At 41.1% G+C, this 27,020-nt stretch overlaps 1 protein-coding gene across 1 annotated transcript in view; it reads left to right on the top strand.

Annotated features, from left to right (window-relative positions):
- adgra1b (adhesion G protein-coupled receptor A1b) overlaps positions 1-27,020 on the top strand; it is a 199,487-nt gene that overhangs the window by 76,401 nt on the left and 96,066 nt on the right. The window contains exons 11-12 of the mRNA XM_085428849.1: positions 376-537; positions 872-1,105. Of these exons, the coding sequence (XP_085284975.1) occupies positions 376-537; positions 872-1,105 (396 nt within the window). The remainder of the gene's footprint in view (positions 1-375; positions 538-871; positions 1,106-27,020) is intronic.

Here is a 27,020-nt window from a genome sequence, read left to right as displayed (position 1 = left end):
TACTTAGAGTTTTATCATTCCTAAGACAATGGTGACGAGACCACCCTCATTCACGGAATAAAGAACAGCCCAATGAAGCAACAATAAAAAGTACAGTAAGTAAATAGTGAACTGCCATCCTTAGGAAGCAATTATGCCCCATTGGAGCTCCTAATCTAAATTAAATCTCCCTGTAATGAATGAAGCCACCATTGCCTCCCTCACAATCCTGGCTGCAGATTACAAATGTGCCTGTTGTTCTATGATTGATGTGCATGATGAGTCTGCTTCTTCCTTGCATGTGTGCGTGTGTGTGTGTGCTGTACACGTACAGTGCAGTTTGTGTTAGTGTGCGCGAGCAACCATTTGCATAAACGTCTGCTTGTGCTTCCTCAGCTGGGGGACTATATATCAGACATTGCCAGCAACATGATGCTGGTGGAGGAGCATATCCTGTGGATGGCACAGAATGAGGCCAGGGCGTGCACTCGAATCGTCCAGTGTGTGGAGCGAATTGCTGACCTGGCGCTGACTGGAGACAATCAGGCCATTTCTAAGGTATAGCTGGACTACAAAAAAAAATACTCACACTCAAGACCACACTCAGGGCAAGGGTTGCTTATGGCGCTAAATGACGCAAAGCTTTCACTTTTTTCTCGTGGTTTAGAATAATGAGAAGTCAATTTGGCTTAAGTAGATAGTGAAAACAAAGCAAGCTAAAGATAATTTGCTTCCTTTCTTGGTTTCCTCTTCTATTTTTCCCTCCCCATTGTCATTGGGGATAAAAGCAGTGGCTAAATTAAAAAAATATAAAATTGTCTTTCCTCCCCTCGCTGCTCTCCTACCCTTACCTCTCTCTCCCCACTCCTAAATCCTGGGATGCTCATCTTAGGTATCTGCTAACATAGCTCTGGAGGCCTTTCTGATCCGTCCGTCAAACTTCCACGGTTTGTGCTGCACAGCCCTTCGACAGCCCCCCTCAACTGCCACCTCACCCCGTCCTGACAGCCACTCCCACTCTGATAAGGACATGAGCAGAGAGCGTGATGCCGTGGGGGAATCGTTGCTCAGCTTCAAATGCCACACTGTCAACAACAGTGGCTCACCGGTCAGTCAGCTAAGCAAGGTAAGACGCAAGTTAATAAGCGGTGTGAAGCTTTCTAAAATAACGCCACTATCTTCTGCTGCTTGGACGTGTTAGCTAGGGGGGGAGAAAAAAATATTCCCTTTCTCACTCCCAGCAAAAAAACATTTCTAAACAGACATTCACTTTTGAAATTTTTGATTCTTAGTCCAAATACAGGAGTGAGAGAAGGAGGGAAGATGCTCTGAGAGAGGACAGAAATAAAATACGAAAACAGGAGTACAGTTTGTATACTAGCTCATGGGCACAATAAAATGAATTCCCTTGCACCACGCCTTTGAAGCATGTGAAAAAGATTACCTCCTGCCCTTAAGTCTGTTGTTGCCTATTTGTCCTGGCAATCTGACACCTTTGTTGGGGTTTGTTGGCGCGCTATAGATCATCTCGTTATAGGTGGGGTTGTGGTGGGAGCAGGGACTGCAAATAGGGCAGCAATTTGGGAGTCAGGGAATGCCGACCACTCCCCAGTGATGGATAAGGTGGCCTTGTGTACCTGTCACTTTAAATCAGCTGAAGCTCTACTACATCTCCAGTTGTGGTTGTCACAAATGAGAAATAGACATGGGGCACTATACATCTGCAGACAGCAGGCAAAACACTCAACTCCCCTGGCACTGTAGTGTCATATTTGTGCAACATTTGTACAGTTTGCACCCTCTAGCTATTCAGTCCACGGATGAATTCACCAGTGTACGTGCGTGTGAACACTGTCTGTGCATGTTAGTGTTTATGAGCAGGAAAGAGCTCATGAGTGCGTGTTTGTCTTTAAATCCGCACGATTGTTTCATTTTCCACCTTTCTTCTTCGTCAAGTCTTTCAGGTTTTGTCAGCAATTACAGCACTTTGTTTGTAGCTCCAGGGTCTGTGTAGCTTGCACGCATGTATATCATTGTACAGCGGTGTCAAAGGTTTTCAGCACAAGTAGGTGTGTTATAGGTTTCTTTTTTCTTTTTTTTTTTAAATCACCTGTCCACATACAAAGTGTAGCAAACGTAATACTGAGCTCAGGGATGTGTGAGGATCATACCAACTGTTGCAGTGATCCTTATTCAGCTACTGATGGAAGACCTTTTTCTTATGATTCATCTCAGCATTTCAAATGTTTCAAACTTTTTCTATCTCTGGAAACTGACATAAATTAGCAGATTCACAAAAAGGACAATACTGCTCTGGCAGAGGTCGACGAATGAGGAATTAACATTTATTTTCATTATGGACAAGTGATCTCACTGCCAGTACTTTCAGTTTTAAAAGGTTTTCTTACAGCAGAGTCCAAACAAAAAATAATATTTTATCTTCCCACTAAACGGTTGCAGCACTGTGTGACCTTGAGAAAAATACTTTAGCTCGAAGCTCGTATGTGATGTGTAAACTTAAAGGGTTCTTATCAGTGACTCATCTCAGCTAAGTGTTTCTTCAACAGCAGCACAGAAAAGGTTCATTATTAAGATAATCAACATTTCAATTACAGATTCACATAAGAAAACTGTTGTTAGCTGAATGTCAAAATAAGAAGGTGAACCTGATTTGACAGCAGGAAATCTTAATGACTGTCAAGTTAAACTCTACTGAAGTCATTGCACAACTCTATAAAATCATATCTTGCTTGCTAACAATGGAGTGCTCAGCGCTGCTACTGATAGCTGAAAACAATTGATTTTCATAGTCTCGACATGCTCCCAGTAAAAAGACTTTTTTTGGTAAGTTATTTACTACAAGAAAGGGTAAAAGTATACGTGTTATTGTTGGACTCTGTTAAACTGCATTTTTTCCAACATCTGAACTGTTAAGCCCGGGACCTCTCACTAGTCTTAGTGCTCTTCTCCTGTTGTTAACAGTAATGTCCACTGTACAAATCCCATAGGTTACCATTTAGCTAAATAGTATCTTTGTTTTGCAATGTAAAAAAGAGAAACAAACAAAAATAGCTATATGCGACCTAGAGATGACTCTCTGCCAAACTCCTGTCACTAGGGAAAAGTGGTTTATTCCCCAACCAGCTGGCAAATGCTTGGTGGTGGTTGCTGGCTGTTTCTAAGTGGAATTGGTCACAAGGAGGCTGTTGTATTCAAAATGTCTTTGTGATGACTTTGGTCACTAGCAAATTGCTCCAGTTACCCATACTTTGCATGGAAAATGCTCATTTCATGTCCATACAGCATTACTACTCGGGGATTCTGACATTATCACCACATAGCTGGCATGAAGAAATCAAAATCCTTCAAACACAAATGCTAGGGCAGCCAAACATATGAAACTAAAGGTAGAGTGAATGTTATTTAATCTTAATTTAACAAGCCCCACTGAAGGGCCCCACATAGATGAAATACTTAGATTAAGGCCATGTCCACACTAATATGTTTTTGTTTGAAACTAAAGGTACAAACATCTTTTTCTCTCTGTTTTGGCCTCCCGTCCACACTGAGATGGCGTTTTCGTTCATGGAAAACACAGCTTTTTGAAAATGCTCTCCGAAGCGGATATATTTGAAAATGCAGTTTTTTGCGTCGCAGTGTGGACAGCGAACCCGGAGCCTTTTTCGAAAACGATAACACATTTTAGTCATGTGATGCTGTCATGTGACCAATTAAACCAAGATAGCGGAGGGCCATTATACAGCAGTTGTTTTGTTTGCTGTCACTTTTGACAGCCCTATTAACGATTAATATCAGTTATGCTCCAGATAGCTTTTCTTCAAATTCTTTAATTCTCACTCGCTTTTGCAACTTTGTGCTTTTGTGTTACTCGCAGCAACAACTCCACCTCATTGTCAGTCCATTTAAAAAACTCGGCGCTTTTCCTCAACATTTTGCCGCAACGTTTCAAAGAGCCTGAAAGTAAATAAGCGGCAGACAGAAATGAGGCAGGTCGAATCTTCTTGCGTTTCACGCATGCGCAGTACTGGAACGCAAGCATTTTCAGCTGTTTCAATGTGGATGAACAACTCTGTGAAAACAACTGAAAACTCTAGTGTGGACACGGAGCTACACTGTTAAAAAAAACAACGGTAATATTCCGGCAGCTGGGGCGCCAAAATACGACCGTGAAATAACAGAAAATAACTGTCCCATAAAAATACGGTTATTTCCAGTAATGAAAATAGAGTTTGTTGCGCTAATTTGACATGGGATCTCGCCTTTTTCAAGTGCCGCTAAACATTAAATCAGGAACATGTTAATGTGATTAAACAATGAAATCATCTATAAATAGGGGAAAAAAAAAAACATCTTAAAAAACCCGTAATATTCCGGCAGCTGGGGCGCCAAAATGCGACCGTAAAATAACAGAAAATAACTGTCCCATAAAAATACGGTCATTTTCAGTAATGAAAATAGAGTTTGTTGCGCTAATTTGACGCGGGATTCTGCCTTTTCCAAGTGCTTTTAGACATTAAATTAGGAACATTTTTACGTGATCAAACAATGAAATTACCTATAAACAACAATCATAATATGTAAATGTACAGAAATATACAGTTAACAGTTGGTTTAAATAACAATTGATTGCATGCCCTGGGACAGACTGACAGAGGCGAGGCTGCCATATCGCACCATCGGCCCCTCTGGCCATCACTAGTAGGCGGTAGGTGAAGAGTCTTGACCACGGACACAACGACGAAGAGTGTCCGAGCCGGGGCGCGAACCGGCAACCTTCTGATCACAAGGCGAACATTTGAATTCAACAGTTCAATCTTTCAAATAACGGACAGATATTTGTGAAATCATGATACATTTGTGAATGTATTTTAACAATCTAAATATGCATATGTACAGACAGATACATTTAATAATCATGACAATTATGTTGTATTACATTACAGTGATTTAACGTTAATTTACATTCAAAATGTGAAGTCAAAGTCTATTTACGTAACTTTAATGATATTCTAGAAGAACAGAACATTACTGTAAAATGCACAGTTAATTACCTTCATATTAGGGTTTTTTTTCCTACGGTCGCAGCCATACCCGCGACCTTGTTGTTGTTAGCTCACATTCAATGGCCAAAACTTAGCGTCATGTTATTTATATTTATTGCAACTCCTACCTCTACATTCCTTTTTCAAACTATTTAATTAGCACAGCGTGTCCGTGCAATGTTTTACACTGTGGCATGCAGAGAAATCTTAACAAGTAAGCTCACAGAGAGAGATTGCGCTTGTTATTTAACTCCAAGCTGGTAGGGGGAGCGCTTCATTAAAACACTTGCCGGTGCTACTATGTGCCTCAAGGTTCAACAACAGCACAACAGAAGTCACTCATGGTACAGCACTCTCTCTACGAAACAACAACTGTCAGTGACGCTGCACCACGGCGTAAACACAACATTCAAGATAACAGTTAAAAGTAACGTAACCATAAACAATAAAACAAGAACATCTAAACAGCAGCACATGTCCCAAAGCATAATGGGAGACATTTCTGGACGTATTTTTACAATCTAAATATGCATATGTACAACAAAATATATTTAACAAACAAGTAAATTGTGTTTTATTACATTTACAGTGATGTTATGTTATTTTACATTTGACGTGTCAGATCACAGTCTACTTATGTAAATGTAATGATATTCTAGAAAAACAGTACGCAACTGTAAAATACACAGTAAAATAATTTGACATTACTATTTTTCGGAACAGTGTAGTGTGGACACGGAGCTAGTGTAGACGTAGCCTAAAGCAGCACGAAGTAGCGTGCCAATGTGTGAAGAGACAATTCTTTAGTCCAGTGTTGGGTGACTAAAAAACATGCATTATTAGCCTAGGACGAGAACATTTTAAAGAGATAGCTATAACAGCTTTATTTGTATTGTACATTTCATTATGTGTAAACTCAATAAGCTTAACAGAGAAGACAAAAACATAAAAACTAGTGCAGGTTATAACATCTTAAGGCGGCAAGAGCAGCACAAACAAAACAACAGCGGTAACGTGTTTCCACCTACCTGTAAGGATTCTGGCTGCTGCATTTTGAAGTCATCCTAATGTCTCAGTTCCAAAAAGCTTTGAGACATCCAGCATTTAATGTCATCAATGCAGCTCGTTAATATGTGAAGAGAGGTTAGATCAGATTAGATGCTGATGTAAAATTCCAATTCTATACAGCCCCAAATTTTAAAAAAAGGTGTTAGAATTAGTCTTAATACCCACAGGTGCAGATTTTCTGCAGATGTACTGCTCTTATTTTGCATTTTTATGTAATATTTATGAGGTGCATACAATTGTCAGTGTCAGATTTACCTTTAAATAGTTAATATATTTTGGTAATTCTGGCAGAAAAAATCTCTCCAAAGGTCAGTTTTTGGATGTGAGATGAAGAATGTTATATTATTTCCAACTCACTGAATGTGCAGAATGAATAAAGCGAGAACTCTCTGGGCGATTTACACTCTCACACCTGTGTTATGCCTCGTCTTGCTCTTTAAAGGCTCTGGGGTGTGAAGCAGCAACCTAGTATGGATCACTTCAATGTTAATTGTAGGGTGGACCAGAATGGCATCATTTGCATGTGAAATACTCTTTTCTAACTAACAGCACCTTGAAATCAGCCTGCATAGTATCTTTTTATTGGCCTCCTCTGGCCTTAACAGTCTGTCCAAGTTACTCAGGTCTTTACATCTGTCCAGTTCGCAAGCATTCATGGCTTCTAACACAGCGATGAAGACTGCCTGGTGACTTACTGTCAAATAAAAATATAAAATATAAGCAACTTTATCTGTGGTCATAATATTTTAGTTCATTAGTACATTTGTAACAGATTTAATTAAAAGGGCAGGGATAGCTCAGTAGGTAGAGTGGTGGCCCCATGATCGGAAGGTCGGGGGTTCGATTCCCCTGAACAGCTACCCTGAGGTACCCCTGAGCAAGGTATCGTCCCTACACACTGCTCCCCGGGCGCCCAATGGCTGCCCACTGCTTCACTGAGTGAATGGGTTAAATGCAGAGAGGGATTTTCCCCACGGGGGCCAATAAAGTACACTTTCTTTCTTTCTAACAGTGACAGAGAACTGTCTTTGGAAGGGGCTCTAAAAGTGAGAAACAAGCCAAGACCTAAAAATCTGCACTTGTCCATAAACTCTTCCTTTTCCAGACTGTTTCCTTCACCATCATGTACCTGACTGAATGATCCCCTCTCTGTCTCACTCTGGCAGGAGCTCAGCACAGTTTAGAGCCATTTTGAGCCCAACTGGACTTAGACACACAGCATATGGCCCTGCTGTGCCAACACCTTGCCAAAAAGTGGCATAATAAAACAGCCAACATGAAACATGTGATCCTCACTTAACTTTTTAAAGAGCTATTTTATTCTGTTTCTTTTTTGCTTTTTAAAAAATAGTTATTCACCAACTGTTTGCAAACAGAAAAAAAAAGAGATATGTTATTGGATGTTTAAAAGAAACCACATATTTGTCACGTTTCGTGTCATTTTCTGTCGGAAACAAGACCTTGTGACAGAATAAGATATTCCATGTATTTCATATTGCACATCTGAAGCAGCTTAGAAGTTATTCCCTGAAAGCATGCTGTGATTTAATGAAGCACCCTGATGTTCACTCAGTGGCAGGTCAAATTTAGTGAGATTTATGTGAGAAAAGAAGAGGATCCAACACTGGCTGTGTAGAGGAACTTAAGAAGATTATAGGTTACTTAAAAACAAAACCAACACAGCATCAAAGTGTCTAAGTGAGCTAAGGCTCACTGCAGGTATTTGGTCAAAAAGAAAAGCAGTGGGCAAGCTGTTTGGTCCAGTGATGGTGCTAGTTGAAAAGGCAAAGGATCAACGGAATTACTGAATTTTATCCTGAAGGGAATCTGGGTGTCCAACGTAATCATTATTGAGATATTCCAGGGAGGCTGGGATATCTCAATAAACATCATTGCCAGAATTTCACTGTTTTTTGCTGGTATGACATTGAGATTCTCATATTGAGTGTTGCTTATTGAACAAAACACCAACAATGTTCGAATCCCTGGGTGGACAAAGAAAGCAACCAGTTTCAGGTTTCTGACTGTTCATTTATTGGAAGAAGATAAGCATGCACCCTCAAATCAGCCTGAATATTGAGCACCGCATTTTATTGCTGACCTCATTATCCATTTGTTCCATTTGGAATATGTTCACCCAAACAGACGTGGACCAGTACGCCTCATCTGTACTGGATTACATCTCCGAAACCACAGACAGTGTCACCACCCAGAAACGGATCACCATGTACCCCAACCAGAAGCCTTGGATGAACCGGGATGTTCGTCTCCTCCTGAAGGCCCGCAACACCGCCTTTAGGTCAGGAGATGCACACGCCTACAGTACAACCAGGGCTAATCTAAAGAAGGGCATCAAAAAAGCCAAACACCATTACAAAAAGAAGGTAGAAGAACACTTCTCCAACTCCAACCCCCGACGCATGTGGCAAGGACTCCAGACCATTACAGACTACAGGACCACCAAACCCTCCTTCCTCAACGAGCTCAACAACTTTTATGCTCGTTTTGAGCGAGGGAACCCCACAACCACAACCAAAGCAGACATGACGCCAGACCACCAACCTCTGACTCTCTCCCCTACCGATGTAGGAGCGGTGCTGAGCAGGATCAATGTCCACAAGGCTGCAGGTCCTGATGGCATCCCCGGGCGTGTTCTCAGAGCGTGTTCTGGGGAGCTTGCAGGAGTGCTCACAGACATATTCAATCTGTCCTTGGCCCACGCTGTGGTACCGGCCTGCTTCAAATCCACCTCCATCGTCCCGATACCCAAAAACTCCAACCCATCTTGCCTCAATGACTACTGCCCAGTAGCACTCACCCCCATCATCACTAAGTGCTTAGAGCAGCTGGTCCTAGCACACTTCAAATCCTGACTCCCCCCCACCCTGGACCCCCACCAATTCGCATACCGCCAGAACAGGAGCACAGAGGATGCAGTCTCCATCGCACTGCACTCTGTCCTCTCACACCTGGACAACAACAACACCTACGCCAGAATGCTGTTTATAGACTTCAGTTTAGCATTCAATACAATCAACCCCTCACAACTCATCAGGAAACTGACAGACCTGGGCATCAGTTCCCTCATCTGCAAATGGATACTGGACTTCCTGACCAACCGCCCCCAACATGTCCGGCTGGATAACCGCTGCTCATCTACAATCACGATGAACCACAAGGCTGTGTGATGAGCCCTTTCCTCTACTCCCTCTTCACCCACGACTGCAGACCTGCTGATGGTTCCAACACCATCATTAAGTTTGCAGATGACACCACGGTGATTGGCCTCATCAGTGACAACGATGAGGCCGCCTACAGGGAGGAGGTGGATTGTCTGGCTGAGTGGTGCGACAGAAACAACCTGCTGCTTAACACCGAGAAGACCAAGGAGCTCATCGTGGACTACAGGAGGAATGCTGACCCACATCCACCCATCCACATTAAGGGGACGGCTGTGGAGCGTGTGAGCAGCTTCAAGTTCCTGGGAGTCCACATCTCCGAGGATCTCACCTGGACGACCAACTGCTCCAAGCTGGTCAAGAAGGCTCACCAGCGCCTCTTCTTCTTGAGGACTCTGAGGAAGAACCACCTGTCCTCAGACATCCTGGTGAACTTCTATCGTTCACCATCGAGAGCATCCTGACCAACTGTATAACAGTCTGGTACGGGAACTGCTCTGCCTCGGACCGGAAGGCGTTGCAGAGGGTCGTGAAAACTGCCCAGCGCATCGCCGGAGCACCACTTCCTGCCATGAAAGACATCTACAGGAAGCGGTGTCTGAAAAGGGCTGGGAAAATCATCAAAGACCCCAGTCACCCATGACATGGACTCTTCACCCTCCTGCCCTCTGGGAGGCGCTACAGGAGCCTCCAGACTAAGACCACCAGGTACCGGAACAGCTTCTTCCCCACAGCTGTCAGACTCCTGAACTCTGCCTCCTGACATCTGACCCACGTTAACACATGGACTGAACACACACACACCCACAATGGACAACTGTACCCTCAAACACACAATAATAACATGGACTGAACCACCACTCACAACCACTAGCACTTTATATAGCCTCTGTAGGAATTATATTTCACTTGTCTTAACTGCACTACTGTATAGCTCTGTGTAAATAATCATTCTGTACATTCGATAATTTTTAACCCTACAACTGTTTACAACTTGCATAGTTCCCATTTCTGTATAGCTGTATATCTCAGATTTCTGTAAAGTCATTTATTTCATATTCTGTATAGTTTTTCATATTTATATCCTGTTCATATCCTGTACATAGCTTGTACTCACTACAGCCTGTACATACTTATAGTTATAGAATATTCACAACATACTTCATACCGTGTACATTGTAACATACCATAATAGACCCATTTCTGTAATATACTCACATATCTATATTATTGCTAATATATATTGTAATATATCTATATCACTAAAGCACTTCTGGATGGATGCAAACTGCATTTCGTTGCCCTGTACCTGTGCATGTGCAATGACAATAAAGTTGAATTCTATTCTATTCTATTCTAATTCATTTAATTGGGTTTAGTGAACTAGGTGGGAGAATTACAATTTCATACTTGACATTTATGTTTTCTTTATGATTCCCATTAGAATTGAATTCCATGTGCTCAAAATATGTCTACATGTGAATGAATATATGCACACATCCATCTACAGCCAGCGGCTTTTCTATACTTTCTTCAAATATGAGCTAATGTTAGCTAATGTTTGCTAACATTAGCTAACAAATTCTTGCAGATTAGATTAGATAATATACTCACACTTACTTGAACTACAAAAATGAGTCTAAGGCTCTGATTTCTATGCCAATTTACCTTGCAGTATCTTTAAATAATGCTTTAATGGGCTTTTATCAGTTAACTACAGAAACGATAGCAGTAGTGAAGCTGAAAGCTAAACAGCAGGCAGCCCGCATTATGTTTGTACCAAACAACGGAATAGATAGATTCAATGACAACCAAGTAAAATTACCTTCATTTATGTTCTATATTTCATGTTTTTGAGGAGTCTGAATGTCCAAATCAGCTAATGGTTGGGGCGTGAAAGAGACTAGCTTTGGAAATTAGCTGTGCCCAAAGAACATGTGACCAAAACTGGCAAGGTGTGTGAGAAGAGAGCAAAAGCGAAAATCAGACAGTAGGTCAAGGTTTTAAATCTGTTTTTTCAAAACTTTTTCTGCTTCTTCTTCTTCTTCTGCGTGGGTAAATTGAATAATGCCCTACAGTCTTCATTTATAACTCCTTGTGTCATCTAAAAGATGTTATCCCTTTCAGATTTAGTACAATTTATTTAAAAAAAAGTTTCATGTTTTCAAGTTTCTGATTTTATCTGTTTTGATTTTATATACTGTTTTGTTTGTTTGTTAAGCTTAAATTTCAAAACTTACATTAACTACTGATTTTATCTACTGTTCTGATTTTATCTGTTTTGATTTTATATACTGTTTTGTTTGTTTGTTTGTTTGTTTGTTTGTTAAGTGGGTTTAGAGCTCTGGGTAGCTCCCCAACTGGGTCTAGACTGGGTCTAGAGAGTATTTTAAATTCAGGGAATTTAAAATAGAAAGTAGCTCGTCCACAGAAGGACTGGTAGCTCCCCTTACGATAAGGGTTCAGATCGCGCAAACAGGTGTGGGATTAGAGCTCTGGGTAGCTCCCCAACTGGGTCTAGACTGGGTCTAGAGAGTATTTTAAATTCAAGGAATTTAAAATAGAAAGTAGCTCGTCCACAGAAGGACTGGTAGCTCCCCTTATGATAAGGGTTCTGATCGCGCGAACAGGTGTGGGATTAGAGCTCTGGGTAGCTCCCCAACTGGGTCTAGACTGGGTCTAGAGAGTATTTTAAATTCAGGGAATTTAAAATAGAAAGTAGCTCGTCCACAGAAGGACTGGTAGCTCCCCTTACGATAAGGGTTCAGATCGCGCGAACAGGTGTGAAATGTGTGTTTAGTTAGTTAGTTTGTTTGCTTGTTTTAATCAATTTTAAATCATGCTTTTTATTTGTTTTTGTTTCTAATGTCTCTGTAAAGCACTTTGAATCACCTTGTTGTTGAATTGTGCTATACAAATAAATTTGCCTTGCCTTGCCTTGCCTTGCCTTGCCTTCATAAATTTTGTGGTGCAATTTTTGTGGTGCAGAACTGCTTTCCCAACTCAAGTTTGGGAATTACTTGTTTTATGTGTTATTTATCAGCTGGCTTTGAACTCACTGACATACATTAATCATAAGCTCCAGAATTTACAGTAGCTGTGATGTTTCATTTTCATATCTGAAAAAAGCAGTTGTATTTAAATTAGAAATTAAACAAGCTTTTGAAGAAAAAAAAAACCCCTGACTGTTTTCGAGATCTTTTCAGCATCTTGCCTGATTACAGCATGCTTGCCAGTTGACCTCTGGTTGGTATCACACAGTTCCACTTTGTTTAGAACAGACTCTGAACTAATTATCCCTAAATTACACAAACATATGGCATCTTATCCTATTTCCCAAGTCAGTGGGCGTTATCCTTGAACTGAATTGCAGAGTGTATGGTTCATTGAGGATGACAGTTTGGGACAATATTTACCACTTTAGATCTCCTTCTTCCTTGTCATTGACAGGTAATTAGCGGAGGCCTTTAGGCTGAACAGTGGAGTATTTGCACCTCCCTCTCCCCTCATATAGCCTCTCGTTGCTCTGCAGAGCTCCAGTGTTTTTTAATTATACCCACCCTGTTTTGCGTGGGTGGGTGTGTTTGTTAGTCTGTTTTTTTTTTTCTTTTTTTGTGTGTCTTCATGTGTGCGTTTGTGCTTTTTATTTTGGTGTGAGGGTGTGTTTGGATGCGTGCCCACCAGTCGCCCTCCAGGTGAAGACTCTATCTGGGGACTCTGTTGTAGGAGAATAGAGCCGCAGGGCTGCCGCGCAGAAAACGAATCCTCTGTGTGTCAGCACTGGCATCTGAGACCACCAAATATAACCCAGTTTGTCCTGATTCAGTAAACATGGAGCTTTACAAATGCGAATGCCTAATGTCTCAATAATTTGCTTCTAATTGGGATATGTTAGGGATGTGTTGTGTACACTTCCCTAATAAGCAATACAGGATTTCAAGTACTTAACTCCAACACGAACAGTGCAAGGACTCTTCATTAGCTCGTTGACCTGTGTCTCTTTGTACGGGGGCCACAGATTGAGGAAATCCTCCCGCCATATTTGACATGCAAACGACCGGAGGTTAATTGTATGGATGCTGAACTCTGTTAAGCACCAAAGCCAAATGGCAGCAGGCATTAACAGTTATTAAGTATTAAGGTTTTATTAGTTCATGTTAAGCTTCACAATAGGGCGTGGGCGTGTTGTGCATGTGTGCTGGCTTGTGCGGACAGTGCACATGCATCCTTGCGTGTGTGCGTGTGTGTAGGCAAATGGATTTATACATGCTCCGGATTTTGTTTTTGTGCAAACTATTTGCAGCTCATACGGTATGTGTGTGGCTGAGTGTCCATGCAGATGCATTATTCTTCAGCATGAAGGCATATAGAATTTTTACTCCCTCCCAGAGGAATCACATCTTTTTCTCTCTTTGCAGCTCGGTGAAACAAACAGGCCTGTGATGCAGCAGTGAGAGGCCTTGAATGCTAAACACATCATAAGAGAGGAAGGCAGAGAGAGGAGGAGGAGGAGGGCAGGAGGCAAACAGAGAACTGAAATTGGAAAAAAAAAAAAAAAGAACAAGACTGAGTGCAATACAGCCAAAAGTGACAAATGAAGGACTAGACACAGACAGGTGGACACATCCAGGAAATAGAGAGCAAGAAGTGAGAAGGAGAGACTTAGCAGGAAACAAGAGAGGGTGATACTAAGAACAGGAGAAAGAGAGAGGAGAAATTGTTCCATCAATGACTGGAGATCAGCACACCCGGGGGACTTATATCCATTTCCACTGAATGAGAGACAGTGATTTATTTCCCTTTTTAGAAGAGCAGAGGAGCTGATCCTCTACTTCCTGTGTAGATTCTGTGCTGGACAAGTTGTCCCCAACTGAATCAATCAGCCCATCCCATCCCCTTAAAGTGCACTCTGGCAACATAAAGGTCATTTCTAACTTTTTTTGTTTTGCTTTTTTAAATTAGAGCCCACATAGCACCTTCACGTTCCTTACTGCCCCATCCAGTTTGTGCTTATACCCCATTAAACATTTTGCTGAATCTTCCAGGATACTCCTGTTTTTTGTGCTGTGCTTACCCAGCCTGTCTGTTGGCTGTGTTGTCCAATGCAGTGTTTTGCTGCTGCATAACAATGTGGGGGTTTTTTTCATCTCACTCTGCAGCATTGTGTAGAGATGAATGGAGGCATTTGCTCATCTCTGACTATCCCCCCTTTTTTTATACATTTAGCCAAGATCTCATTTTCTCTGTGGTGTGACACACTCTCATCAGGAAAGCTGTACCACATACAGACAGCTTTGTCCTGACAGCTTCTGTAGGAAAATGACAACTGGAAGTTTTAGGAAAATAAATCCAATGGAAAATAGGTCATTTTAAATTATATATTGTGTCTGCATCATAATATTGCTTCCTGTCAAGAAAGACTGTGTTTAAAGTATACTGCCCGTAGCCATACTGTAAACCTGCATCACTCTGGGGCTCCTCACATGAGTAGAGATGTTTCCCTGCGTGACATGAACTGACAAAGACTCAGTTGTAAACATGGCATATACTATACTTACTTTAAAAGATATATTACATTCATGTTTAGGGTGATTTTGTGTATTCGGACCTTGCAAAATCTAAAAATAGTCTCGGGAAAACATAAGAGGTCATAAGAGCGCAGATGATGTCAGCTTTTGTTGTAACTTGTATACCATGCCAAGGATTACTTCACTTAGGCATAAGCCATTAACTAAGTGCTAAAGCATGGTGAGTCTGACCTACCACTGTTTGGATCAAGTACATGAAATAACCTTTAGTTAGGTTATTAAACACAAGCAGAAATGACTTGGTAGTTTTCCTTATATTGTTCAAGTTAAATTAATTTTTTTGCAATGCAGTAGTGGGAATCCACCATTTAATAAAATTCTGAAGCTTCACTTGGTGCAGGACACATGGTGGGGAACAAGACTCTACACTTGCTGGCATATTTGATTTGGTTATCAAGCCTTGTCCCATTGTTAGTGGTCTACAGGAGACATAAAGCTCAGAATAATTAAGAGACACAAGGATTTATTGGCGATGTAATCAAGTAGTCCATATTGGAAAAAAAAAAAACTCAAACAGAGAAACATGAGATCTTTGTTCATGCATTATCTTGTATCCTTGTATCCTGATCCTAGAAAGTTACTGCCAGGGCACTGAAGACGAAGCAAATCTAACTGGAAAAACAGAGGTGTCACACCTATTTGAGCATCCTGTGATTTACAACAAGCTAACATTAGTTTTGTTGACATTGTATTGTAACTTTTCTGCAGCATCTGTAGCTGTCACAATTCACAAACACAGCATTTCATCTTGGATCATAGGAGCTTGTTCAGATAGCATCACTCAAACTTTGTCACCTTGAAATCCGTGTAAAGGCATGGAGTGCTTTCTTTGGGCTGCTATGAATATTTTGTGGCAGTTTCTAAAATTTAGCTGCATTATACATGTATGTATATTTTGTCCCCAATTATCCAAGTAAAATCTAAAATATTTTTTCTTCTCTCACATTGGATGAATCTGTTGCTGCCCTTGAACTATTTTCCTCTATTCCACTTGCTGCACTTGTTAAATTAAGCATCATCATTTTTTATTATTATTATTTTGGCATTACTGGTACTGAAATGCTAGTTTCAGCATCTTTAGTTAAAGCAGATGCTTTTTCAAAAAGACAAGTTCAACCTTAATCTGTGAATTTAAACACGTAGCTCCTCATTTCTCTTGTTGTGAGTAACACAGGTCAGTTGTACAGTTTCATATGTGGAAAGCCTAAATATCAGGGGAAAGCAAGTATTCTTGATCTTTCATGCATGCATGGAAAGCCAAAAGTAAGGGAATGTAGCTGAATGACCACCCGACAGAACAGAGCTGGCATGGTGGTGGGTTGCAAAGCAGCTGGCAGAGTCAGCAGGCTAACACACCTTCGTTAGAATGCTTCATGTGAGATTTGCCAACAGGATGTGCAGAAGCATATCAGCAGAGTTTCAATACTCTATAACAGTAGTTTGTCCTGTGATAGACTACTGACCTGCCAGGGTGTACCACCTCTCACCTAGCGTGAGCTGAGATAGGCTCCAGGTGCCCCACAATCTGGATGGATGGATGGAGCTTAGTTTGTTTAGAGACAGACACTATCTCTTCTTTTTAAGATTAGGCTTAAAACTTTCCTTTTTGCTAAAAGATATAGTTAGGGCTGGACCAGCTGACCCTGAGTCCTCCCTTAGTTATGCTGCAATAGGCATAGGCTGCTGGGGGACTCCCATGATCCACTGAGTGTTTCTTCTTCAGTCACCTTTCTCACTCACTATGTGTTAATAGACCTCTCTGCATTGAATCACACTTGTTATTAATCTCTGTCTCTCTTTTATCCTGTCTGCTTCTCTCGCCCCAACCAGTCGCGGAGGATGGCCCCGCCACTCCCTGAGCCTGGTTTTGCCGGAGGTTTCTTCCTGTTAAAAGGGAGTTTTTCCTTCCCACTCTCGCCAAAGTGCTTGCTCATAGGGGGTCATATGATTGTTGGGCTTTTCTCTGTATGTATTATTGTAGGGTCTACCTCACAATATAAAGCGTCTTGAGGTGACTCTTGTTGTGATTTGGCGATGACAGTGCAGAAGAGAGGCAAAGAAGTGATTACAGGCAGTGGATGCTGAAGAAAGTCTGATGTTCCAGTAGAGAAGTGATGGTCGTAGAAGCACAATTTCCACTAGGAAGCTGAAGCTCACTTGTGAAAAGAATATTGCCAGTCAGTCATTTATCATAAATCAGTCTGTGATTTAACATTACAAATAAGCACATACAACAAGTATAACATAACATTAACTAAGTTAATCACAGACACAGAACGGACAAGGATCTCCAGCAACTTTCGCCAAAAATCAAAATCAAAAAACTAATAATGGAAAGTGAACTGTGATGTGTTCAGTGACCTCTGAAAAATCATAGCATACAGTCATAAAAATGTACACACCAATCTGTTTTTAATCATGAAATAAAATGATGACTACCATGACAGGTAAGTCTCCTGCTGTTATTGTTTTTTACAAACTTTTATGAACTACCTTCAGGATTATATCTCCAGCAGATAAATTCCTCCTTTAAAAAAGTAAAGATAAAAAAAAAATCTCAGGCAAACTGAAAATTGAATAGTTGTTGACATTCAGGTTTTCAGCCAACAATAGCAATATGGTTTTTAATCCCAGTATAACTCTGAAAGTGAATGAGTCATACATTTCCTCCTCAAATACATAACTCACTCAGCCAGCACTAAGACTGGCCAGTACTGGAAGCCTATTGTACTGGGCAGCTGCCAGCTGTCACCACAAATCTAAGGCAAAACAAAACAAAAAGCAAAAAATCCACCGTGCGGTTGTATTACATCACCCGATCGAGTATTACATCACCCGATCACCTGAACAGTTTAGATGGCTTTCTCAACTTAGCGACAGCCGTTGACATTTCATCTCTGAAGCCAGTTAACTGTGTCTTCAGTTTGACATGACATTAAGTTATTATGGTGATCTCACGAGTTGGGCTACCTGCTCTGCTACAGTCAGATGGCATTCATCACCCAGTGCCCTGTCACTGGCACCCCTGGCAGTAATAAAGAAGCACGCTTTAGCACTGGCATTTTACAATCTAGACACCAGTAACTCGCTCGCATTTCATATTCGCATAGTTGTCTGATCTTTTGAACTTTGTCCCTTTATCTCTAGAACACACACACACATGCACGCGCAGGCGCACACTTCTGAATATAAGACGTTTTGATTTTACACGAAACTCGTTGCAGGGGTTAAATAATACTTAATTTTATTAATAATGTTAAACATCTCTTGTGTCAGGTGGCGTGCAGAATATTACAGCACTACTGCTCTGCTCTCTATGCACACTATGATGCCATTAATATTAATTGTTTCATGAATTGCTGTCATAATAGCAAAACAGCTCACAAAACCCGATGTGCATATTTTAACTCTTCCTCTCACTCCCTGCTGCTCTCTCGCCTCCTCCCTTTGTCCTTCTTTGTGGCTAAAAGCAGTAAAACACTCAGCCAACTAAGTTTGCCTCCCATGTGCTGGTTAATCTGGCCTGTCTAGCGTTATCTTCCACCTTTTGTTTCTGGTCCACAAATCAAAGCTCGATCGACTCCTATTTCTATCATCTCCTTTCTCCCCCCTGTCCTCCCCTCATGCCCCGCAGCAAGCGCCTCCTTCTCTAAGAAAAGTAGGGTGCAGCAGCAGGGAGTCCTTTGCAATTCTTCTGTGTCTCGTCTCATCAGCCCCACCACAACGCTGTGTTTCTCTCAGCCTGTTCCGTGCTGCTTTCATGTGGCATCCTGCACTTTGCGGATGTAATTAAATGCATGCTGATAGAGCATCAGGTTGCTGGTAAAGCTGGATGTCCAAGGTCAGGCTCTTAGTGTTTGACAGCTGTGCAGATAATATCAAGAGTAAACAATTGGCTGCAGACTTTTATAAGATATGTTTCCTCATAAAATTCAGCTATGGACCTATTGCAGCGTTTGAAATCCACATATTTCTTGCAACACATCAAAAAAAAGCTTTTTTGGTCATCTGCACTCTTTCTTGCACTCAGCTGCTTGAACGCAGCTTTTTGCCATATGGTGATGTAAAGTGCTTGTTAAGAAGTGCTGAAATATGTGGACAGATGTTTTAGACATGTATGCTACGTGTGTTCGGGACAGCATGCCATATGCTGCTGAGTTGGTACTCACACAGTCTGTACCTGCGAGATTGGTGGGCACAGGCAGCGACGTCTTTCCTTTGATGAATGAAATCCAAATCTCTCCTCACCCTCATTTCTTATTTTCACTCCCCTTCACTGTCATTTTGAAGCCATCCCTCTTTTAGGATCTTTTTCTCTAACTTCCCCTCACTTATATCAGCTCCATCCACATCGTGTTTTCTGTGATACCCTTGAAAAGAAGAGGTTTCGTTGAGGAGGGGGCCTTTTTTTCTAATTACTCTGTGGTGTGTTTGCATGTTGCACCATCTGTGAAGCTTCTGCTGTTCCCTCAATTAGAATTCTTAGATCGACGAGATTGGAGTTTTACTGCACTGCCAGTGTTTGCTCAGATGGAGTCTGCTGCAAAAGCACCGACTTTCACAGCTTATAATTACAGTAAAACTGTGCTCCTCTCTCAACAGTGGGATATCACTCTCTCTCTGTATATTTCTCTCTAATTATTGTTATTCCTCATGTGGAAATAGTAGTTTTCACCCCCTATTGTATCTGTTACTGCACTGTGCAAAGCTGTAAATTTGGCATAGCAGTTACAAGTCCTCCCACAGTGTCCATAATTTTGGATTTACTGAAACAATATAAGCTGCTTATTTTGGATGATGCGCACACACAAACGCAGAAACAAACACACGTACACGGGATCTAAGCCTCGTGGAACGCTATGTTTAGAAGTTATCCATGGTTCCTTAAGGGTGCCCATCACCAAAACTGTTTGGGTACCGCTTAAACAAACTGAACGCTTAGCCATTTCTGGTTGGTTTAGTTGTGGTGCAAACAGTCGCAGTCTGATGCAGACTAAACAGTTATACTAGTGTTGATTGTTGTCCTAGCAAAATAATGTGTTTATATGAAAGCAAAGCAGCACCTTATTTCACACACTGTGTGCTTACACACCACTCCTTAATAATTAATTATTATTAATCTCTGGCTTTCTTCCACAGTGTGTTTTTTATCCTGTGTCAATCCCCTCGTCTGGCTGGTCGCAGCAGATACCTGCACCTCCCTGGGCCTGGTTCCGCTGAAGGTTTCTTCCTGTCAAAAGGGAGTTTGTCCTTCCCACTGTCACCAAGTGCTAGAGATTTCCCTGTATTAGGGTCCTTACAATATAAAGCAATATAAACAATATAGAGTGATTTGGTGTTGGATGAATACAATTGAATTGAATATATATCAGCTTCACATCATGTCACATTAGTTTTCTGTGCTATCCATTTTTTGCTGCTTATCCAACTCAGGGTCATGGTGGTCTGGAGATACCATAGGCCAGACCTTCCCAAAGTGTGGGGCACGCCCCCTGGGGGGGGGGGGGGGGGGGGGCACAAGATGACAAGGGGGGAAAAAAACAAAACGCTTGGACACTGCTAGCACGGGCGCCTACAGAAATGCAAAGCAGGAGATGAAACATCGCTGAATATGTTTCCAAACCAACTTCATTCTAAGCCAAAGACTAGAAAATATGGTGAAGCATATCTTCCCTTTGGCTTCACCTGCACAAGTGCCGAGGTAGGTCTCCCCTGCAGAATTGGTTTTCCCTTCGTCGGGAGCAGCGCTGGGCTCTTCAAATCACGGACAAACAGTATCCCTCATTCGTGATTTTTAGTTCACAACCACTTCTTGTAATGACTAACTATTCCTGACATTTTGGAGATGTGCATACTATACTTTATACAGTAAAGTTACAGCGGGATACAAATAATATCAGGCTGATCCTGCCACGATTTGTTCCCCCGGTTCAAATCACGGACAAACGTAGCGTAAAAGAGTTAGTAGTATATTTTCTTACTACCTGTAATTTATTGCAGATTACTTGTATTTGCTTAAATGTTTGAGGTGTGAAATAAACCGCAATGGAGCAAAATATGGGTGTGTGTGGTTGGAGGATGTGTGCACACGGGGGGACGTGAACATTTTTCTTATAAAACAAAGGGGGGCCCAGCAAAAAAGAGTTTGGGAACCACTGCCACAGGCAGGGTGCACCCTGGACAGGTATCACACATGTCAATTTAGAACCAATTAACCATTAGAGGAAGTCAGAGAAAACCCACACATATATGGGGAGAACCACCAAGCACCACACAGAAATGCCCTGTGGGGGATTTGAACCCAGGACCTTCTTGTTCTGAGACAACAGTGCTAACCAGCACACTACACATATGCTGCTCTCTGTAAGTTGGTGGCTTCTTCTTGAAAAGTAAAAATCTAGTGGCAAAAAAGTGAGAGTTGTTAGTTTTGTTTTGTTTTTCAGTTGTTACATTTACCCTAGCTTGTGTTCACTGACAGTGATAGTCACATCGAGTGACAAAGTTGTAAAAACTCATTGTAAAAGCAACTTTTTCAGTTTCAGTTTGCTTTGATAATGTTGTATGACAATAAAAAAACAAAAAAAGAACAAACCTCACATTTGCCAAACAAATATATGATTTGGATTTGTATCAGGTCACAATCAAAGCTAAAAGACAGAACTGTAACTCAAAATCACACTTTCCATTTTAATGATACAATAACAAGAAGAATGTCGGCAGCTTTTTTTTTAGTTTCCTTTGACTGGACATCACCATTTGAATGTTTGTCTGAGATCTGTTAGATTTCCAAGAGTTTGTGTTCTCAGAAATGGAGTCTTTGAAAGATGCTTATACTTGTCAACCAACAGTTGCAAGTTCTTGATAGTGCTGAAAAAGAGCTGAGAATAAATCAAAGTCTAAACTCATGCCGAGATTACAATTTCAGAAGCTGGAATCAAATTGGTTCCGATCCCCTCTCTGGTACAATGACAGCTCCACTGTACTCTGTCCATTTAATGAGCTACTTGGGGGCCTGCTGACTTTTATTTACTTGCACTGCTGTGAGTCTAATTGTGATCGTAAATGAGCTAAGCATGAAAAACCATCTCTGCTTCAGGGGAAAGCAAGCAAGTTGTAGGTAGAAAGTGCAGACTTGCTGGACAAGTGCTCCAAATACAACTGAATATCATGTCTGTGAAACATAATGCAATCTCCAATTTAATTGAGTTCAACCTGGCACTAAATTTAGTGCCAAGTTAGCACATGAGTAATTGTGTATGTACAGTATATCTTATATACAGTAGATGCAGTAAAATATAGACTCACGCTTATACAACAATGCAAAAATGAACCCTTTGAGGAAGCACTGGTGAGGGAAACCACCACAGACAGGACCAGGCTTAGGAAGGGGAGCTATCTGCCTAGACTGGTTAGCATGAGGGGGGAGGGAAGAGAGGAAAGAAAAGCTCTGAGAAATAGCAGGGGAAAAAAGTATCATAATAAACACTTGGCATCGTAAAGATTTATAAGCTATGTTAAGTCAGGCTCGAATGAGACCGGCATCATCTTTAAGTGGGTGAATTAAGCTTTTCAAAAGGTGCAGCTAGCTGTGATGCAGTAGTTTGTGGCTGCATAACAAACCCCCCCCCCCCACCTAGTTTTCTTTGTAGGGCACATTTCAACCCTGTACCACCATACATTATACAGAGGGTGATGCTGCATCCAGTATCCACAATACATGTATTATTCTGTGCTATCACTACAGAAAGATGGAATCCTCCGTCCTCATTCACACTCACCTCTTGAGTTCATTGCTGCGCCTGCCCAACTGCTCCTTCTGCAGTCTACTTCTCCCACATACGCCTTCACAAACACCCTGTTATCATTTTGGAGTCATACTCGGAATGCACATTAGCTGTCCTCCGCTGCATAAATACAAACCATTTGCTGTAGTTTTATTGTCCAGTTTAAGGGGCTGTCTATAAATTTATGCTTTTGCATCATGGTTATTCAGTCTGAGTGTAGATTGGGGGGGGGGGGGGAGTGCAGAACACTGTGAATAGTCCACCATGGGTAGTGCATACTCACACGATGGTGCATTTGGGAGTGTCGTTGCAACAGACTATGGGTTCCCTTCTTTTTGGTTACTGGCCACGCTGTTGAGAGACTGTAATCATATTATTCTTCTCTGTACCAAAGTAAAGTTAGATACTGCTGTGCGATACTGGACATTTTGGTACCGATGTCAATATTTTTACCAATAAAGCCAACTTATGTGGGGGAGCAATGTATCATGATTTATGAGATGAAACATCATCAACTTGCACATTTTAATGTGTTTTGAAACTGTGTGATTTGAAGCGCTGGAATGTAAATGTGCCTGTCTCTAAAGCATTTTGGGTCAGCTTCTGGTGTTCAAATGTTCTACAGACTATAAATAAAATAGTCAACATAAAAAGGTTCAGACATTTTTCATAGAGCATGTTTGGAGTTAATTTTTTTTATTACCCAAAAGATTGTTTATTTAACACAATTCACTGGGTTACATACTCAAATTAGAGGATAGAGATAAAGTATCGGTCCACTACAACAGCAGCGTTGGTGTTGACCTCTAATGTTAGACATGTTAGACGGTTCCTAAATTCCACATTTGAACAACTATGCAGTGAATGGTGCAAAGCATGCATTCAGGCAGCTCAACCTGCCATTGTCACATAATTATAAAGTTCCTTGCTCTCCTCACGTAATAGGTATGCAAGTTGCAACCATGTTTATGCTGCGTCTTCTCATCCATCCCTCATTTTCGGCTTCATAAAACCAAGATGGCAACATTAAAAATGCTAAAATAAAGGCTTCAGAATAGTTCATGAAACAATTACTGATCTGTATTTCCACATTATAAAATAGGTATTTGTGTTGCTATGTGGGGATATATAAGGTTTTATAGGTCTGTATTGTCAACTGCATATTACAGGGCAATGAATCTTAGGTGATATAGTTTAATGTAGATGTATGGTAAGAAGCATTTTAAGTAATTGTTTATTCTAGGGAGTAAATAAGTAAAATAAAAGACTGTTTCTCTTTCACTGTGTTACCTTTTATGTATTTCTATCCAGCTTCCAATGATACCTGCATTGAAATGGCTAGCATGCTAACTCTGTTTAGTCTAGCTACCTGCTGTAGATATGGAGCAGGAGGGAACTGCATTAATTACAACAGAGAAGGCTGATCTTGTTCCACAGGACTGGAATGCTAATACCTTATCAGGCCCAGCACATATGACTGCAGTTGCAGAGGGCAGGCAAGGAAATACCTGAGGAGCTGTTCAAGGCTGTTTTCTGAGTGAGTGAGTGAGTGAGTGTGTATGTGTGTGTGTGTGTGTGTTTGTGCACCTTATAGTGACTTTAGAATCGGACTAATGTCAGATGTCACAGCTGATTCTACACCCGATTATTTGTGTTGTCTGGAAAATGTAAGCAAAACAAAAATGTTGGCTGGAACGATCACATTTTTTATTTGATATGAAGGAAGATATCTTTCTTGTGCATGAGTTCATTTTTTTTGCTCCACCCCCAATTATTTCAAATCAAAATCAAAATCTTTAAAACCATTTTTAAATATATCAATGAATTTTTACTTTTACCATCCAAAAGGATTGATCAAATTGTAGCTATGCACTGTAGCATTTTATAAACTCTAGCCTGTTTTTTAGCAACAGATTTGGTATGCTAGTTAGATTAACTTGCTAATAAACTACTGTGTGTGTGTGTGTGTGTGTGTGTGTGTGTGTGTGTGTGTGTGTGTGTGTGTGTGTGTGTGTGTGTGTGTGTGTGTTCATACCTAAAAACCCGAGTGAGTAGTTAAGGCCTGTGGCACATGAATAAATTGTATTACAGTTTAGTTTGACAAACAATATGTGTTTTGGCCTTTTCTTGAGATTTCTATAAACTTTTTAAATTGATTATTGATGAACCAGATGCCTGGTTAAAGTCTGCAGTTATCTTGGTCTGTCTCTTCCATGCATATACTCTTGACTACACCTAGTATAAGGTAGGACACTACTGCATTATAAAAGTTCATTAAAGAGAATAATTGAACCGAGTGCACAATATCTGCTACCAAGCCAGATCGCAATCAGTGTCAGGCTATGGCCCACTGTGACTAACTTCTTTCTCATGCTAATTAAAGCCATCAAGGCACCGTAACTACCAAATTACAATGAATACACAGCAACTCGTATGGGTGACACCAGCACAGAAATATCAAACATGCTAAGCAGTTACCAGGGAATGGTTCTTTCACTCAAGTAAACAGAACAAAAGTTTAGAAAAAAAATATCCTCATCCATTCTTCGCAGGCACACCTGTCTGACTGTACTGTTAGGAAGAGGATGAGTAGAATTCTCTAATTATCCTTGCTGCTGTGAGCTTGTTCTTTCTGTTCATCCCTCTCTCACATGCATTGAAGTGTGCAACCTTTTCCCCAGCTGTGTAATCCAGTGTGGCGCTACTCTGTGCTCTCCTGAAGAGCATAAGCAACTCCCAGCCCCACTAATCCATACTGGAGCTCTCAACTCTTTCTATGCACGGCACCCGACACGAATCCTAAGACGAAGGATCATCTATGTGTATTTGCCAGAAGCTCGGCTCATCTCGTTAGCTGCCTCCCTTCCTTAGTGTTCATGCTGCCTGCAGCCATATTGTTCTGCCTCTGCGCAATGGCATATATGTAGGTGAAATGCAAGACAAATACTTTAGAGTTTCGAGTTAAAAATATGTTCCTGGTTGGTAAGGGAAGCCACCAGCCAAAAGTTCTACCACTTTTTACTATTGACAAGTAAGGATAGATAGCAAGCATTTGTAGTTTTTGGATATATGGCAGGCATGAGCTTTTTAGTGGCTCTTCTTCTCACCTGCAGCTCAATGAAGATCCTTTCACCAGAGGGTTTCAAGGAATTTTCATTGATTTTTCATCATAATTTGAGTGAAATGGCCTTTCAAATAGACCAGAATCAGAGGTGCCACAGTAGATTTGAGATGAAAACAATGACTTCTATGAAGTCTCCCAACAGAGAATACCCCAAAATGATTAATTAGTAATGATAATCACAAATCTGCAGGCTGTGATGTTCCCAAAGTCAGTTTATTGCTTTATTTATGATGTAAGAAAACTCCTGTGTGATGAGTTATTTAATGCTTGTAACTTATGGTTTAATAAAAGATGTTCAATTGAGTGTTGCTACGCCTTCAGGTTCTGTATTTGATAAAATAATCATTAACTGCATATACTGAATTTGAATTCAAGGCTGAAAACCCGAATGAGCAATAATCTTGACATCCCTCAGCCTTCTCTCTTCTTCTGACCGCCCCCTATAACCGGGCAACTGAATTTTATCTATAGAGAAGCAGGTGCACAGTGTGTGCCTCGCCAAGAGATGCACATAGGTGCAGGAGTGAGACAGTCGTGTCTGATGTGTGGACCTGAGAGGTCCATCAGCTCACCCCTGGTTGCTTCAAGTTGACTGTTTGCAGTAGGCAAAAAGCTCAGATCCCTGAGAAATATCTATGGGCAGTCCACTGGCAGATCACCATGATGGACAGTACAACAAAGATGTCCCATCAAGTTTGAGTCTCAGTGTGTATGACGGTGTACCTGTCTGACAAAAAACCCTGATCCACTGCTGTCTTGTCTCTGTTTGGGGAATAATTAATAGTTATAAGTTATTCATGAAGCTCTCTTGTTTTCAGGATGGTTAAAGATTCTGCTTTTCAGTGGAGTTGCAGGTATTTAGTAGTTGCAGAGGAGAGACCTCAAACATAAAACTGATGAGCCATACCAGGAAGCTAAAAAGAGTTGTTGAAGCTGGATTGGGAAGAGAGGTGACATCAGCGAGCAGCAGTATGGAGAAAGAGCACTACAGATGTGATGTTTGCTTTGAGAATGTTGATGGAGAAGTACAGATAAGGTCAGGAAGAGCTTCAATGTGTCTTGTGGATCTAGAGAAAGCATATGATAGGGTGCCAAGAGAGAAACAATAGTGCTGCATGAGGAAGTCGGGAATGACAGAGAATTATGTGAGACTGGTGAAGGACACGTATGAAGACAGCGAGACAGTGGTGAGGTGTGCGGTAGGAGTGACAGATGGGTTTCCAGTCTTGTTTGCA

This window comes from Rhamphochromis longiceps, linkage group LG13 (genome assembly GCF_057381845.1).
Source record: "Rhamphochromis longiceps isolate RC_006_pf linkage group LG13, R_longiceps_female_GT1.1, whole genome shotgun sequence".
Classification (NCBI taxonomy): Eukaryota; Metazoa; Chordata; class Actinopteri; order Cichliformes; family Cichlidae; genus Rhamphochromis; species Rhamphochromis longiceps.
Note: the sequence above shows the minus strand (reverse complement) of the source record. Positions and strands in the feature narration are given on the sequence as shown.